This window comes from Heterodontus francisci, chromosome 37 (assembly GCF_036365525.1).
Source record: "Heterodontus francisci isolate sHetFra1 chromosome 37, sHetFra1.hap1, whole genome shotgun sequence".
In the NCBI taxonomy this organism is placed as follows: Eukaryota; Metazoa; Chordata; class Chondrichthyes; order Heterodontiformes; family Heterodontidae; genus Heterodontus; species Heterodontus francisci.
In genome coordinates, this window is record NC_090407.1 from 40,565,344 (window position 1) to 40,583,091 (window position 17,748).

At 43.3% G+C, this 17,748-nt stretch overlaps 1 protein-coding gene across 6 annotated transcripts in view; it reads left to right on the plus strand.

Annotated features, from left to right (window-relative positions):
* hspg2 (heparan sulfate proteoglycan 2) overlaps positions 1-17,748 on the plus strand; it is a 528,081-nt gene that overhangs the window by 340,219 nt on the left and 170,114 nt on the right. For all 6 annotated transcript variants that reach the window (XM_068017554.1, XM_068017556.1, XM_068017557.1 and 3 more), the window contains exons 38-44: positions 1,840-1,967; positions 2,614-2,700; positions 3,777-3,835; positions 7,082-7,246; positions 7,620-7,730; positions 9,268-9,368; positions 13,646-13,826. In XM_068017554.1, coding sequence (XP_067873655.1) covers positions 1,840-1,967; positions 2,614-2,700; positions 3,777-3,835; positions 7,082-7,246; positions 7,620-7,730; positions 9,268-9,368; positions 13,646-13,826 — 832 coding nt within the window. The remainder of the gene's footprint in view (positions 1-1,839; positions 1,968-2,613; positions 2,701-3,776; positions 3,836-7,081; positions 7,247-7,619; positions 7,731-9,267; positions 9,369-13,645; positions 13,827-17,748) is intronic.

The following is a 17,748-nucleotide window of genomic DNA, read 5'->3' on the forward strand; positions in this document are numbered from 1 at the left end:
ATTTAGCTACTAACTGAAGTATTGAAAGGCACCTGATGTTCATCGGTAACATTTCAATAATCGTGTGCAAAATCTTTGAGAGGTTTTGATAGGGTAAATAAGGAGAAACTGTTTCCGTTGGGAGGAGGGTCAGTAACTAGAGAACGCAGATTAAAAATGATTGGCAAAAGAACCAGAGAGATTTTTTACACAGCGAGTTGTTATAATCGAATATGTGCTCACTGGCTGACAGGGCGGTGGAAGCAGATTCAGTTGTAATTTTCAAAAGGGAATTGGATAAATACTTGAAAAGTAAAACTTTGCAGGGCTGGGGGGAAAGAGCAGGGTCGTGGGAATCATTGCATAGCTCTCACAAGGAGCAGTACAGGCACCATGACTGCCTCCTCTACTGTAAGATTTCATGAACTATAATGAGAAGAGAAACAAAAGTAATACTGGGGTGAAAGCAGTGGGTGTTGAAGGGTGGAGGTGTGGGTTATATTATGGCTGATGGTGAGAGAGGAATGGGTAGTTACCACCTGCACTGCACAGTGAAGTGTGTATGTGAGGAATCTGGAATTAATGCTGATCATTCTTGATCTTAAAGCACCAGGGTTGAGAGTGTGTAACTGTAGATTTTACCATGTGTGGTATGTATGGACCAATCAACTCCAACCAGCGGGATTGCAGCAGAATAGCTCCAATCATGATATTGGGAAGCTTGGCGGGTACGAGGTGAATCGAGCCCAGCTGCACCCTTGTGTTATTCTGCAGCATCACTCCATTCTGTACTGCAACACAGCTTTTCCAGTCTACCACACATCTCGACCTACTTCAAATTAATGAAACGGCTGTAAAGATTAAATCCAAAAGTTTTCCCTCTGGAAATTGCATTATATTCTCTGGTACAGAGTGAATAAGTTTGGGGCTGTACTCTGGTGTTTTGAGGAGAAACACAAAGGTTTCTATTACATTTGGCTAACAGTGCATGAAACACTCTCAAAACCAGAGACAATGTGAATGTGAAATAAGGTCTGGACTATCTGTAGGTGCATTCTACTTCCGGGCTGTTTTATAAACATTTTTTTTTTTGAAGTAATTAATCATTTCCAATTCATTTTGTTGCTCTTTTTAATACTAACATATGTGAACAGCTGTATCTTTTTTGAAAAAAAATATCTTAAACACACTTAGTATTTGTTTATCCTGGGAGGCAGATTCAGAACACTTGTCTTGATTTGGCAGAGACTCACACTGAACCAGTGAGTGCAAGGCCCAGCATCAGTGATAACATCAGCTTTACAGAGTAGTGTAATGCTGGATGTGACAACTGTGGAAAAACACTCAGCTATCCAGTTCCACGTTTGTCTTACCCAATGTCGGGTGCTTCTGAGAGAGAACATTTGGAACTTTATAGCATGAGATAAGTCCATTCATGGGGCCAAAGCAATACCTCTTTCAATGTTGGTACTGATTCTAACACCCAGAGACAACACGGGGGTGAAAATTGTCTTGGGTAGTAAAGCAGAACAAATCTACTCTTTTCCATTGACTTCAATCGGGCAGTGTGTAAAATGGCTGCTAAATCGTGTGCCCAAGACACATTTCACCCCCTATTAGTTGATTGGCACAGACTGAGTTGGTTACATGTTTACAACTGGTGGTGGGAACAAGTCCAGATGATGAATTAAGAGCGTTAAAGAAGTATGTAACGCTACATGTAAGTGTGTTAAGCTTCATGGTTTTCTTTCATATATATCTTGATACTGATACACTGACTAACTCTAGTAACTACCCCTGGTGCAGTGTGTGCTTAACTGAAGCAAGATTTTTTTTTATTTAATAAAATCTCTTAAACAGAACTGTTTACATAACACGGCTGGGGAATTCTGTGATCAGTGCGCCCCTGGATATTACGGTGATGCCACGGCGGGTACCCCAGAGGATTGCCAACCTTGTGCCTGTCCACTGACTGTTCAAGAAAACCAGTAAGTTAGCTACTTTGCAAATCTCTGGTGCATTGTGCTGCTGTTGTTACTCCCAAGTAACTTGTTGCTCAGCGTGCTGTATATATGATTAGTCATGTTGTTGTGTAACCTTGTGCAGTTTTTTTTGTAACATTTTGAGGTATAAGCTTCAACTTAGCTGAATTGGTTTTATTTCAATGATTGTTACAGGGCCACGAATTCCTGATCCCAGCCCTGTCGCTGTTGTGAGAACTTGCTGGGTATGAAAAAGAGCCAGCAGTTTGAAACATTGCAATTTTTCCCCAGAGCTGCCTGACCTGCTGAGTCTTTCCAGTTTCTATTTTCGGACTTACAGTATTCAGTCATTATGGTCGGACACTGAGTTAAGCCATTTGTTTCCCTTCAGGGCAGTAGTAAAAACTGTAGGAGATAGACTGCATTGATAGACAGTGTCAGAGGGTCGTTGGAAGTGGCCTGGCAGACAGTGTCCCAGCCACCATCTTAGCTGCTGGTCTTTATTCCTAACAGTAACATTGTTAAAGATGTACGGCATCACCCTTCTGGGGTTGTCATAGTTGTAAGTTGTTTCTGCATCTAATCTTGTAAGCCAAGGATTTAGTAACTGGAAACCTTTGTATGGTGTATATCACTTTGTGTCTTCTGCTAGGTTTTCTCTCATCTGTGAAAGCAGTGGAGTTGGTGGGTACAGGTGTACAGCTTGTCTCCCTGGGTACACTGGCCAGTACTGTGAACGGTAAGTGGATATGATCATTAGTAGAGGTCCCACGTGGTTTAGATAATCAAAAGTAAGAAATTAACACAGGTTTCTGTACAATCCTTTGAGCATCTCTTGAGTTACGAGGGCTGATATTCTTGCTCCTTGTTTCAGGACGTGCCAACTCCCTTGGTGCAGCCGTCAGGAAGGGTGGAGACCCATTCTTTGCCCACGGTCTCTGCCCACTTTGCATTACCCCAGGATATAAGCACCCCCTTCCCCATTCCTCCCACTCCCATGCCAGTGTTGGGGGAACAGGGGTGGTGGGGGGGGGGGGGGGAAGGGGGAACAGAGCTGTTAATGAGCACAGCTCCAATAATGGCATGCTGATAAGGTGGGTGGTGCTACCAGTCTGCTTGCCTCAGTTTCCTGATCATGTGCCCATGGGGTTGTTCAGATGCAGGGACCTGTCACCAAACCAGTGTAGGTGCAGTCCTCTGATGGGAGGGTTTGAGAGGTCCCAGCAGCAAGCTGCATAGGAGTCCCAGGGTAAGATCTTGCTTTCCCAGTAGGTTTCAGGTTTGCACCTGCTATCTTGTTTTCTGCCCCATTTTCTGTACCTAAGGTCCCCAGCGACAAGCCTGCATCGAGGGTTTCTCGTTGATGGCCCTCGACAGGAAATCCAGGCATCCCCTAGGCCTGGGCAAGCACAGCTTGCTTGGGGTTTGCAGCTCCAATCCAGTGCTTGGGGGCAGAGGAGGAGAGCAGGAAAATTAGCCTTCCAGTTTCCAATGGACATGCTTGATTTAGTAAAGATTTCTTACATTTTCTGGTGATGCAGGACTATTGGGTAGAAATGATTTTAACAGGTTAATGCTGGGGTTACAGTGGCACAGAGAGGAACTTGGTATGAGTGCTTTAAGAGGTCATATAGGAATGTGCCACATGTAGTTTTCACCCTCGGAACTGAGCTAAGTGTGATGGTACCAGGGCAATGCAACTCTCTGTTAACCCTTTAATGTAATGCATCTTATTGACTGGATGTATCACTGACTAGGCAGTGGTACTGACACCCTGCTCTTTATCTGGTGGTAATATTTTGACTTTCTTTTCAGCTGTGCCCCGGGGTATTCTGGTAATCCACGAATCCCAGGACAGAAGTGTCATCCAGTAGGTATGTGGACAGTAAGCCCTGGGAGAGGAAGTGGGTTGAGTTTTATATTCTCACACTATCTACATGTAATTGTTGAACACTGTTAATATGCAGAAGGACCTGTCGGCTAATTCTTTGGAAAACCAAACCACAGAAAGGACCTAGATGTGTAGTTATCAAAACCAGTCTCAGAGCAGGGGTCTGATTGCCGAACCAGTTGCACACTCAAATTCCCCACTCTCACCCTCTGATTAATTTCACTCCCAGATTTCTATGTGACCTTCTCTGCTGCTGAAGAAACTTATTAGGAAAACATCAGGTTCTTTAAATCGCTAAATGTACGTACAAAGCGTGTTTTTGATCCGGGTTCTTGATCTTGTAAATGTTACATTTGCTAACTTTTTTTAACCTCATTGCATGTCTGTGCCTCTGACTCTCTGATTCGACTCGTACATCCAACTCCCCACCACCTTCTCGAGGGCAATTCAGGATGAGTAATAAATACTGGCCCTGCCAACACCGTCCACATCCCATGAACGAATAAATAAAAAACCATCTAATTCCTCTTCACCTGTGCTGCCATTGATCCTCTGTGAAATGCCTAATACACATCCCACACAATAAAGACTACCTTCGTAAACCAGCTGTACATCGCGTAAAGCTCTTCAGAAGGCAGGGTCCAAGATGTTTCTCCCCAGCTTGGATTTAAATAGCATCTTTAGGGTAGAAAGATGTCCCAAGGCCTAATCAGATAAAAAAAGACACTGACCCAAATATTAGGAAGGCTGACGAAAAACTTAGTTCATGAAGTAGGTTTTGAAAGGAGGAGAGAGAGAGAGGCAGAGCAGTTAATGAATTCCAGAGCACAGTGTTTTGACATTTGAAGGCACTACTGACAATGGGGGTGGAGTGGGGGGGAGGCACAAGTGGCCCGAGGAAGGGGAGCAAAGAGTTCTCGGGGTCATAAGGCTGGAGAGGGTCACGGAGATGAGGAGTGTGGAAGCCAGGAAGGGATTTAATGTGTTATGTGAGTGCTGATCTTCATTCCAAAAACTGAAGAACGTGCCTGCATGTAAATAATCTGTCACACTTGAAGATGTTCTGTACCAACCTAATACCATCAAAAATTAACTAATCATTCATCTCATGACTATATCTGGGGGCAGTAATTGGCTGTCACGTTTCATACATTACAACAGAGACACTCCTTAAAAAGTACTTCATTGGCAGTGAAGCACAAGTTCTGAGAATGTGAAAGGTGCTATATTGGAAATCCGAAACAGGTCCTTGCACCAGTAATCGTCAGGAGCCTGGCACTGGGGTAGCAGGCTGGGACACTGGCCCTGCTCCTATTACAGGCATGAGTCCAGTTACAAATTGTGCAAAGATCCCAGAAAGTGCCAAGGCAGCCACCTGGTTTAATGCACCTCCATCTCTTTTTTTTCTCATCCATGCATCTGCAAATTAGAAATGTTCCTATTACTTTGAAATAATAATACAAATTATTATAATCTTGGTCATTCTTTGCCCCCTCCCTCCCCTTCAATTTGCCTCATTATTGGTGGCTGTGCCTTAAGCCCTCTAGATCCCACATTCTGGAGTTCTCTCCCAAGCTGTATAAGACGCGAGTTAGGCCACAGCTGGAGTACTGTGTACAGTTCTGAGCACCACACTATAGGAAGGATGTGATCGCACTGGAGAGGGTGCAGAGGAGATTCACCAGGATGTTGCCTGGGCTGGAGCATTTCAGCTATGAAGAGAGAATGAAAAGGCTAGGGTTGTTTTCCTTGGAGCAGAGAAGGCTGAGGGGGACATGATTGAGGTATACAAAATTATGAGGGGCATTGATAGGTTAGATAGGAAGAAACTTTTTTCCCTTAGTGGAGGGGTCAATAACCAGGGGGCATAGATTTAAGGTAAGGGGGCAGGAGGTTTAGAGGGGATTTGAGGAAAAATGTTTTCACCCAGTGGGTGGTTGGAATCTGGAACACACTACCTGAAGAGGTGGTTGAGGCAGGAACCCTCACAACATTTAGTTTAGTTTAGAGATACAGCACTGAAACAGGCCCTTCGGCCCACCGAGTCTGTGCCGACCATCAACCACCCATTTATACTAATCCTACACTAATCCCATATTCCTACCACATCCCCACCTGTCCCTATATTTCCCTACCACCTACCTATACTAGGGGCAATTTATAATGGCCAATTTACCTATCAACCTGCAAGTCTTTTGGCTTGTGGGAGGAAACCGGAGCACCCGGAGGAAACCCACGCAGACACAGGGAGAACTTGCAAACTCCACACAGGCAGTACCCAGAATTGAACCCGGGTCGCTGGAGCTGTGAGGCTGTGGTGCTAACCACTGTGCCACTGTGCCGCCCAAGTATTTAGAAGTATTTAGATGAGTACTTGAAATGCCATAACATACAAGGCTACGTGCCAAGTGCTGGAAAATGGGATTAGAATAGTTAGGTGCTTGATGGCCGGCACAGACATGATGGGCCGAAGGGCCTGTTTCTGTGCTGTATGACTCTGACTCTAATACCCCTCTGCCTCTCCACCTCCCTTTCCCCCTTTCAACCCTCCTTTAAACCCACCTTTTCAACCAATTGTTCAGTCACTTCACCAAACTCTCCTTTTTTTGGCTTTGTGGTCCTCTTGTTTTTTCCATTACATATCCTGAAGTACCTTGGGTTGTTCTGCTGCATTAAAGGCCTCTAATTTGGGAATATCGCTGATAGGATTAATCTGAAAGGATCTATTCACTGATGGGTCCACAAGTTGAAATACAACTATTTGAACTCTTCTATTCTCGCTGAGGGTTTAGCTGCATTGTGTGGGTGGTGAGATAGAACATGATGGGGCAGGAAACCTCCTTCCAAAGAAGGGTCACTGACCCGAAACGTTAACTCTGCTTCTCTTCCCATAGATGCTGCCAGACCTGCTGAGTGGTTCCAGCATTTCTTGTTTTTATTTCAGATTTCCAGCATCCGCAGTATTTTGCTTTTATTATTGCATAATATAAATATTAGGTTTTATTCATTTAAAAAATAATAGCTAACTAAATAATCGAAGGCAATCAAAATGACATCAGGGCTGGATTGGCATTTTCCTGGACCTGCAGGCGATGGAAGTGTAATGACAGCACTCGTATTTTTGCATCGGCCAGATTTGACCCTGTTCTTGTTTTAGTTAGATAAAGTAAATTTCCTGTAAGAAAAAGCTCAACAGTATGAATATAACTAAATTTATTGTCCTCTTTAGATCGCAATCCTTTCCTGGTTAGAGTTATCCCCGAGAGAACAACAGTGGAACAAGGTAGCACCGTGATACTGAAATGCCAGGTTATAGGTCAAGCTCCATTATACTACTACTGGAGCAGAGCAGACGGTCAGCCCTTGTCCAACCGCATTCAGCTAAGAGACCAAGGTAATGGTGTACTGAGAATCTCTCCAGCAACTTACTCAATAGATGTGTGCAGAATTCACATGCTAAGTGCAGGATTTTCAGTTTAATGAGGAAAGATGAGATTTATTGTGACTGTTTTTGATACTAGTGTAGACACAGGTCTGACTTGAGCACCAGTAGGCTTGCAGTGCTGATTTTTAGTGGACTGATAGTGCAGCCATTTATCTTTGTTGTTGTCGAGAATAATCTTGGCATGGACTAGACCATCTCCTCCTCAATCCATTGATTGTCGATAGTTTGGAGCTTTATTGAGTTTAGGAACAAAGGATTTGTACATCTGTTGCTATAAGTAACATGAGGTGTCTAACAGTTACTTCTGAAATCTCTCTACCAGGTGAAGAGCTGTTGATCCAGGAGATTAAATCATCTGATGCCGGGATTTACATATGTACGTGCCGCAATATGCAAAGTACCAATTCAAGTCGGGTTGAAGTCGTCGTCACTGGTGAGTGAAAGAAATGATTTCAGGCCTAAATCAAAATCCATTGAGATTGCTGCACACTTTGAACAAATCATTGCAGCACAGAAACAATTCAAACCTCACTGCTCACATTCACAGTCCGCAAGATTTTGAGGACTCTTGTCCTCTCCAACATTTGACATCTTTATTGCTTTTGTGGCTTATTGTTTTTGATTCTATTTTTAAAATGAGACAGTCATCTAGGGTTGAACTAAATGTACTTCTCTACTCATTTAGATACCTGTGTCCTCTTTCCTCTCAGTTCCCATTGAGAATAGCCCTTGTTCTAGCCTGTAGGTAAAATAACCAAATAGGTCTCCCTAGTTCTTATAATTAACTTTTTTTATTTGTTCGTGGGATGTGAGCTTCGCTGGCTATGCCAGCATTTATTGCCCATCCCTAATTGCTCTTGAGAAGGTGGTGATGAGCTGCCTTCTTGAACCGCTGCAGTGCTTGGCGTGTAGGTACACCCACAGTGTTGTTTGGAAGGACGTTCCAGAATTTTGATCCAGTGACAGTGAAGGAACAGCGATATAGTTCCAAGTCAAAATAGTGTGTGACTTGGAGGGGAACCTACAGGTGATGGTGTTCCCATGCTTCTGCTGCCCTTGTCTTTCTAGGTGGTAGAGGTCACGGGTTTGGAAGGTGCTGCCAAAGGAGCCTTGGTGAGTTGTTGCAGTGCATCTTGTAGATGGTGCACACTGCTGCCACTGTGCACTAGTCATGAAGGAATGTTGAAGGTGGTGGAGGGAGTAAATGCTTGTGGATGGTGTGCCAATCAAGCGGACTGCTTTGTCCTGGATGGTATCGAGCTTCTTGTGTGTGGTTGGAGCTGCACCCATCCAGGCAAGTGGGGAGTATTCCATCACACTACTGACTTGTGCCTTGTAGATGGTGAACAGGCTTTGGGGAGACAGGAAATGAGTTATTCGCCACAGAATTCCTAGCCTCCGACCTGCTGTTGTAGTCACAGCATTTATGTGGCTGGTCCAGTTCAGTTTCTGGTCAGTAGTGACCCCCCTGGATGTTGATAGTGAGGGATTCAGCCATTGAACATCAAGGGGAGATGGTTAGATTCTCTTTTGTTTGAGATGCCTGGCACTTGTGTGGTGCGAATGTTACTTGCCACTTATCAGCCCACGCCTGGATGTTGTGTTGGTTTATTTAAATTGATTCTTTTGCTAATTGGATAATTCAAATTTTCTTGAGCAAAAAGAGAATTTGATTTAAACAGTATGTCAGCACCTACAGAATGTGGGGCAGTTTGACCCTTGCAGGACCTGCAATATTTCCAAGTGACAACATCACTTCTGAGTTACTAGGTTTTCCTCACGTGTACATAAACGAGGGCAGTGTATTGTTCCAGGATGTGCATCTTCCCTTTGTATTAAAGGTTTTTATTTGTTTACAATTTAACACTACTTCAGAGCAGCTATATGCTAATTTTCTGTTCTATTTTTGTAGCCTGTTTAATGTTGAGCTTTCCTGTGTGTTAATTTACATCTACCTGTTTTATCCACAGTCCCCTCTTTCAAAGCCATAACAGTAACTGTGGAAGAACCAAGGACACAAACAGTGAGATCTGGCGTTACTGTCAATTTTATCTGCACAGCCAAGAGTCAGGTAAACATCCCTCAGCCGAGAGTTATTGGTACCTTTTAATGTAATAACCTGCAGCTTAAAGAAAGTAGCATTGGGAAATGAAGATTGTGGCCTGGAGTTTCTGCTCAATGCTGTGGTTAGATTAACACAATTAGCCTGATGTTTGTGTAACCAGCACAGAAGATCGAGGAGTTTTCAGCACAAATTACATTCAACAATTTCCGTAGTCTTTTGCGTTAGTTTTAAAAATATCGGGCTCGAAACAGGTCCCGCCCACAAAACTGGCCACGTCCCAGGGTGAATTAATTACCATGGCGATTTCCACTGATTGTGCCATTTTCAGGCCTTCAAAGAGGCTCCAAAAATTAAACTGGAATTTCAAGGCATGAGAACACCAATAGGTATGTTTTGAATTTTTTTTTTCACTTTATGACTACTATACCCCAATATGACTAGAAAATAGCTTTGAATACATTTTAGATCATTTTTGGTTATTTAAAATTGGGTTACTCACAGATGGTGGATTGACACTGATTTAAGATGCTTATTTTTGTGTGATAAATCCATTTTCAGCTGTATTAATCAAACTGCACCAAGTTCCCATTCTTAAAGCACTTTAAGATCAGCTACAATTTGCATGGAATCGCCGACTGCTCCCAAAGCAGCAACCTTACCCTGTGTTACTCATTCTAAAATGAGGGCGACACATTGAAGGAAACCCCTAGCCCAGTGTACAGTCTAAATATGAGTAGGCCTTTCAATCATGCAAGGTTTCCTACATGTTCTACTAAAAAGATTTTCAGTCAGATCGGAAGTCTAAAAAGTTGTTGTGTTAAGTCTAAAAGTGGAAACATTGTGATGATAGGTAATCATTCTAAAGTACTTCATTCAGCTCTGGGCTGACACTTGGTATCATAGGCAGCACTTTATGAAATAGGTCCAGAATTCTTAAAAATTATATTTTCACCCAAGCCTGCGTTCAAATGTTTATGAATAGAGATTTGTAAATTAATTCCACATTTTCAGCACTTAAATTCAAGTCAGTTCTCGCAGGCTGCAATTTAAAACCAATAGAATTTCCTTCAGTTTTCGGAGGCTTTTTTTTTTCCACTTAGTGATAGAAACTCTAGCAGACTAATGTTTCCCTCCCAGCCTCAGGCCGCTTGCTGTGGTTTCTCCACTATCCTAGATGAAATTGGCTAACACAACGTTGACCGCATCGGTGCGGAGATCTCCCTGTTTGGTTCTGTACGACACCGCGATTCATTTTCTCACGAACCCACTGGAGAAGGTTGTCTGATGAATGTCTGCTATTTTCGCCTTCACCCCCAGTAGTGTTTATCTTACCGAATCTCTTGTCTTTTTCCCAGTTCACATTCATGCTGCACGTGCTATTTTTATAGATAGAGCATTTTCTGCAAAAGTTGATCTTAAGTAGAAATTGAATAACATGGGGAATGGGACAATGTTAAGATGTAGGTCATGACTGCAAGTCGCTATGTACTAAGTTCTCTGTGTTACTTGCATTGATGTAAGACCACAGCAAATGCAGGACAATCGTCCCTTGTGCAGGGAGACCGATCGTGCAGACGTACCTGAACTCAAATGTGTCTGTTAACTGTTTCAGAATATTGTGATAAAATGCTTGAGAGCCTGTCACTCATCCTCCCAGCTGTAGTTGGCGCGTGAGCTGGAGAGGAAAACAGTTTTACTCTGACATTAGAAATGATTACCAGAGACAATAGAAATTGATGGCTTTTTTTGGGGGGGGGGGGGGGGTCAATTTTCCCCCTGGAATAATCACTGTGTAAGGCAAGTTTCTCCCTGCGATGTTCCTGTGCTCCCCCTGGTAGCTGTTAGCAGATCACCTGCACACCATCTTGGGCAATGAACGGAGCTCAGTACAAAGGACTTGAATAAAATTATTTATGGAAGTGAGGCATAGGATGGAAATAACCCAGAATTATTGGCTAAAAATGTGCAGTTGTAAACTAAAAAACACTGATGTTAGATTGGTATTCAGCACTAAATGAGAAACCGTCTGCAAACACTGCGCGGCACCAGTCAGAAAGTACATAAAAGCCCTGAATAGTCTTGTCAGTGACTCCACATAGTTATGTGGAAGACAATGGACTGCATTTTAAGACTCCGCTGCTGAAATAGACGGTAGGCGTAAAAATAAATGTGGCCTGCACGCAGGGGGATCGTGTCACAGAGCTGCCGTGATTTCAAACGCGGCAGCTGATTTGCATGGCAGTGGCACCTGCCCCCTCCCCACCCACCCCCCCCCCCCCCCCCCCCCGATGATGCAGAGGGGGCAGCGAGCCAGCAAAGGCGTCCAGTGCCAATGTGCAGGTACCGGCGCCATTTTTAATAGGCTTACTGCCCTCTATGTGCATGTAATATTTAGAGGGCCAGTTAAAGTAAAGTTCTTCCAAAATGAATAAAATGACCTTTCAATGCACTGTCACACGCCCCCCCCAATGGCATATCACAACATTCCTGACCTTACCCTCCAAAGGCCGGAAATGTTGTCCTTTACCCCGCCCATCACCCCCCCCCCCCACCCCCCCCCCACCCCCCTGCAGCATTGTAACCCCGCTCCCCACTCCCACAGAGCAAATCACCTCCTTCCCCCTTCCCCACATGCGTCGAGCCTCGTCCCCTCAAACGGGGATTCGAAGACGTGGCATTGCCGGCTGCCAGAATAAAGATTTCAACGTGGTGGCTGAATCACTGCAGCCTACATGATAAGTAGGCATTAACATATTTTAATGTGGGTCCCGTTGCTGAGCGATGGGGCGACCGCCATGAGGTCTCACCGCTGCTGAGATTGGTAGTAGGCCTGCCGCCATCGGGGTCAGTGGCGGGCCTCCACCGTACCGATCGTCATTGCCCCCCGCCCCGCCACCGTGCCTGCCGGCGGAGGGGCTTTAAAATTTAGCCCATAGGCTCATTAAAAAGAAAGATACTTAAGAAATAGAGAACAATAGTGGAAATAGCATTTAGAAAGAACTTTCATTTATGTAGCGCCTTTCACAACATTAGAGTGTCCCAAAGGACGTCGTAGTCAATGAAGTAATTTAAAGTGTAGTCACCGTTGGAGGGAAATGCAGCGGCTAATTTGCGCACAGTAAGATCCCACAAAGAGCATTTAGTTAATGACCAGATAATCCGTTTTTAGTAATGGTATCTGAAGGATGGGTATTGGCCAGGACTCTGGGAGTTCTTTGAACAGTGCCATGAGATCATTGTCAACCACTTGAGAGGGCAGACTGGTCCTTGGGGCAAAAGCTCATCCAAAAGAGGGACCTGGGGGTATATGTGCACAAATCTTTGGTGGCAAGGCAGGTTGAGAAAGCGGTTAAAAAGGCATACGGGATCCTGGGCTTTATAAACAGAGGCATAGAGTAGAAAAGCAAGGAAGTTATGGTGAACCTTTATAAAACACTGTTTAGGCACCAGCTAGAGTATTGTGTCCGATTCTGGGCACCACACTTTAGGAAGGATGTGAGGGCATTCGAGAGGGTTCAGAAAAGACTTGCGAGAATGGATGCAGGGATGAAGAACTTCAGTTACATGGTTGGATTGGAGAAGCTGGTGGTGTTCTCCTTGGAGAAGAGAAAGTTGAAAGGAGATTTGATGGACGTTTACAAAATCATGAGGAGTTTGGACAGAGGAGGTAGGGTTGGGAACCAGAGGACACTGATTTAAGGTGATTGGCAAAAGAACCAAAGGCGACATGCGGAAAAGTTTTTTTTTTATGCATCGAGTCTTGTGGATCTGGAATACACTGCCTGAGAGTGTGGTGGAGGCAGATTCAATCATGACTTTCAAAGGGGAATTGGGTAAGAGAGAAAATTTGCAAGGCTACAGGGGTAGTGGGACTAGATGAGTTATTCTTGCAGGGAGCTGGCACGGACACGATGGCCTCTTTCTGTGCTGTAACCATTCTATAATTTTCTGACAGTGCCACATTGCTGCAGTGGAATGTCAACCTGAATCTTGAGCTCAAATCTCTGGAGTGGGGCTTGAACTCATGAGCTTGTGATCGGGAGGCGAGAGTGCTACCCGCTGAGCTACACGGATCATCACTTTGCTGAACATTTTTTTTTCTACTGCTCAATTTGAAAAGCATCAATGCAATAATGAATTATCGGTTTTACACTTGGACAATGTTACTGGTGCAAATTTCTTGTTATTTTGTGATGCTAGTGTTAACTATAGACTTGGTAAATGTTTGGCAATATTTGCACATTAAGGCAGTGTGTGACGTTTGATGTCATTTTGATTGCTAGTCCCCAGCGTACACATTGGTGTGGACCCGACAGCTTGGAGGTAAACTCCCAAACACCGCCGTGGACTTCAATGGAATCTTGACTATCCGCAATGTTCGTGCGGAGGATGCTGGCGTCTACGTTTGCACAGGCTCCAACATGTTTGCAATGGATGAGGGGACTGCTGTCTTGCACGTACCAGGTTCGTGATCTGCACCATTGAGTACTCATCATCCTCTCCTCCCATGGTGCATGGCATTCCACCAACTGCCTCCGTGTCCTTTGGCGTGCAAACAACACTGTGCTTTGCCTTGACGTCACTCTGCTCTGCTCTTTCAGCTTTTGCTTCCTCTGTGCTGTGGCTGATTCCTTGCTTCACCTGTTTGAATTTTTCAACAGCAGCCTTGTGATACAGACTTTTCTGATCTAGTATGTCTTTTTACCCATTTTTTAAGTGACCTCTTTAGTACAATCTGGCCCTGTTAAATAGAATTAAATTTAGATACTTTGAGTGATAGAATTTGATTTTAGTAAATAATAGGACCTTTCTTGGGGGAATGTTGAAGAGGTTCTTTTAGCTAACTGTCATTCTCGTTCGCACCATTTTATTTTTCTCCCCCCCCACTATTGACACTCATTCGTTTCAACCTGGCTGCCAATCCCCACAGAAATCCTTGATCTGTAGTTTCTGTGCAACGTTAGCTGGATGTAAATTCTTGCTCGGAGTCTGTTCCCAGAGGGATGGCTAAGGTTTCAGTAAAGTCTGTCTTAACATTCTGCCCGAGGCTGCAAACTAAAGGATCAAAAGAGAAGCACCTGGAGGCCCTAAACTGATTTGTTTTTCCATAATGTCCTCACCTGAAGACGACTTCTAACCATATCGAGATAATCTCTGCAGCTAATCCTTAAAGTGCTTAGCTCAAGCCATTAATGTTCCAGGCATATAGAGTTGCTCATAAATTCAGCACATTAGGGGTTAGTGCAGTTAGCAGTGAGATCTATAAAGATTTTTGTTAGGCCAGGGTTACATAACCAAGGCTGGTAGATGGAGTTAAGATACAGTTCAGCCATGATCTAACTGAATGGCGAGCAAGCTGATGGGGCTGAATGGCCTACTCCTGGTCCAATGGGCAGTATTTGTTTTGCGATCTGACTATAATTGAACACTGGCATGAAATGATCTGTGATGTTCTCCTGAACACCAATACTGTAGCTCATAACGTTCCACTTCTTAGAGGTAGGCCAGAGAGTATGAAGATAGGAGGTCATGCAATTACATTTATGCCCCTTTGATATTTATGCCCCTTTGAAATGTGAAAGCTAAAATATACCTAGCTTTAATATTTTTGCTTTTTATTAAATCTACTTCCTTTATTTACATAACCATTGTTTACACTGCACATTGTAACTTGTAGATAATTTGCATACTGTATATTTTATGTATTTATAGCTTGTGGGGGTCGTGGAATCAACTCAAGAAAAAAAAAATCCAACCAGGGTACCTTGTAATTACTAGTATTTGAAAACCGGCTTCATGATTTATGCCATTTGATTTACAAAACCCTACACCTCCAGTTATATTGGTTCCATGTGGCAGACCCTAGTTGTAGGAATTAACACTTTTGTTGAACAGTTAAAATACAGTTGGGATATTGTGATGTGAAAGCTTCTACCTGTAGATATGGGGTAGTGAAGAGTTGGATGGTAGACCTCAGGGTCTTCATCGGTGAAGTGCCAGATAATGTCCAAGTGCTCCATGCTTCTAATTTGGGCTCCTTGCACCACACATTCTTCCCAATGCTTTAGCAGTGCCCATCTAAAATTAGAAACACTGGTAACTCTCTCAGAATCTTACAGCACAGGAGTGAGGCCATTCAACCCATTGTGCTTTCGCCTTGAAACATTTTCTTTTGAAACCCCTGCCCCCCTCCGCGGTATTTTGAAGTCCAGATGATTGCATTATAAAATGAATACAGGTTGCCTCAGTTCCCTCTCTTTCCCTCCCCAATGTTTCTGTTGTATCAGTGGGTGTTGGTGTTGGTCTTGGTGTTTCTTTCCGATGGTGTGAGGTTTATTTCTTCTGATGCTCTGCTAAGGACACCAGGGTAGTCGTGGGTGATGAGATAACCAATCATTTTCTGGTGGTGCAGTGAGCCTTTTTGACATTTGCAAATCAACATCCAACCCCTTCCCTCGTCCTTCAGAAGGAGTCTACCATCTTATGACCCAACATGGACATTGTTTAAAACTGCTTGGAAAATATGTCCATGTCAAGGCAGGATTTTTCAAATTAAAAAAAAAAACTGGACTCCATATCTGAAAAGATTTCATTAACTGTTTCAAATGATTCACCAAGCATTGAGGTGACTTTAACACTAGAATTGGCAGTTCCACTTTTGGAAGCAGTAAATAACAGGTTTTTTTCCCACTAGCATTAGAATCACTTTGTTTTAAAATGTCAAAGCAAGCAGCATGTTGAAGTCAACCCCACCGGTAATATATACTTAATAGTATCTGTTTCGATACAAGCATGTGCTGAAGAAGTGGTTGGTTCATGTTTAAGTATATACTATTCACGATTCACTGTTCCTTTTGAAGCTGTGAGGTCCATCTCATTGGGTCATATTGGTACTTCAGTGTTTACAATCCTGGCATGACTCAGGTTAGGCTCCCTCTCCCATAATGCTCCTGTAAATACTATGGCAACATCAAGGACCAGGAAGCAAACTGCAAACCAAAATTGTTTCTGATGTCTCTGATTCCCATGTGCTTGTATATACTATTGCTGGGGTTGGCTTGTAGGTTTTTTTGTGTTCCAAAATTGTGTCAGGTTAAGTTGTGAACAAACAGGAAAAGAAGTTTCCCTTCGGGGCTTCAGTGAAGTTTTTATATTCCAAAGGTCCTAGTTTCCAACTTACTGTTTGGTGCTCATAAATGATCTGAAAAGTTGTAGAATTTTTTTCTTCTGATCTATTGTATTGTTATCTACAACAATGACTGTGTACAATTATGCGTTTTATTTAACTGTCAGTTCTGTTACTGATGGCCTGTTTACCTGTACTCAATGAACTGTAACCCATTTTTGGAAATCATTGGATTTTATGACTGGTACTAAATGGGGCTCAAACAAAGTTAGATCCTGCCTTAATTTTAACCTCCTCCACCCCTCTAAGAAGAGGTGGAAAGCAGTGCTTACGTTTACTGCTGTTTTGCAGGAATCCAGTTGCATTTATTGGCAGTGCACAGTAAACAGCAAGTGAAGTGAGAATGTTAGTTAAAGAAAAGGACTGATCATATTTTGGAAATGGCTCAAAGCACTGCATATACAATTAATTACTTTGGAGTGAAATAATTTGAGCAAACATGACAGCCATTTTACACACAGCAAGATCCCACAAATAGCAATGACTGGTCTATTTGTGTCTGGTGGTCACTACGTGAGGAACGTTCAGGCAGGACACCATGAGCACACCGCAATCTTTAAGTAGTGGCAAGGGATCTTTATCATATAATGGAACCACTGGAGCAAACACACAAGTCCTCCGTTTGAACAAAATTCAGTAGACCCTCAGTGCTGTGCTGGACTGTCAGCTTAGATATTCTGCTCAGGCTCTCATAGGGAATGATCATTCACTACCTCCTGACTTGCCAGACCCAATGCTAACAGATTCCTTCAATGCTGATAATAGTTGCAATTGGGATAGTTCATGGAGAGCGCCTGTCATGGGAGAATAGCATTGCATCAATAACATTTAATTAAGAAAACCAGAGGTAATTGTTCCAAGCTAAAATTTTCAGAGGGACTGTTCTCAAAGCCCGAGCGTGAAATTTATGATCTTAAAGTTTATTTTTGGCAATGTAATCATAGACTTTCCCCATCCTCCAAGCACAGCCAGATGCACAGCAATGTTGAAATAAACATCCCTATTATAATAATAAACCTACTCAAACTTCAGGAACAGCTTTTATTACTGCAGCGTATTAACCCAGTATTAAATTAATGGCAGCTTGTTTTCTATAGGTCTGCTTGTGTAAAGGGAACGCTCAGAGGATTTTATATTGTGGAAGGAAAACAGTGCACAGCCATGAAGGAAGGAAACTGGGTTAGAGAGCGGGGCCAAGCT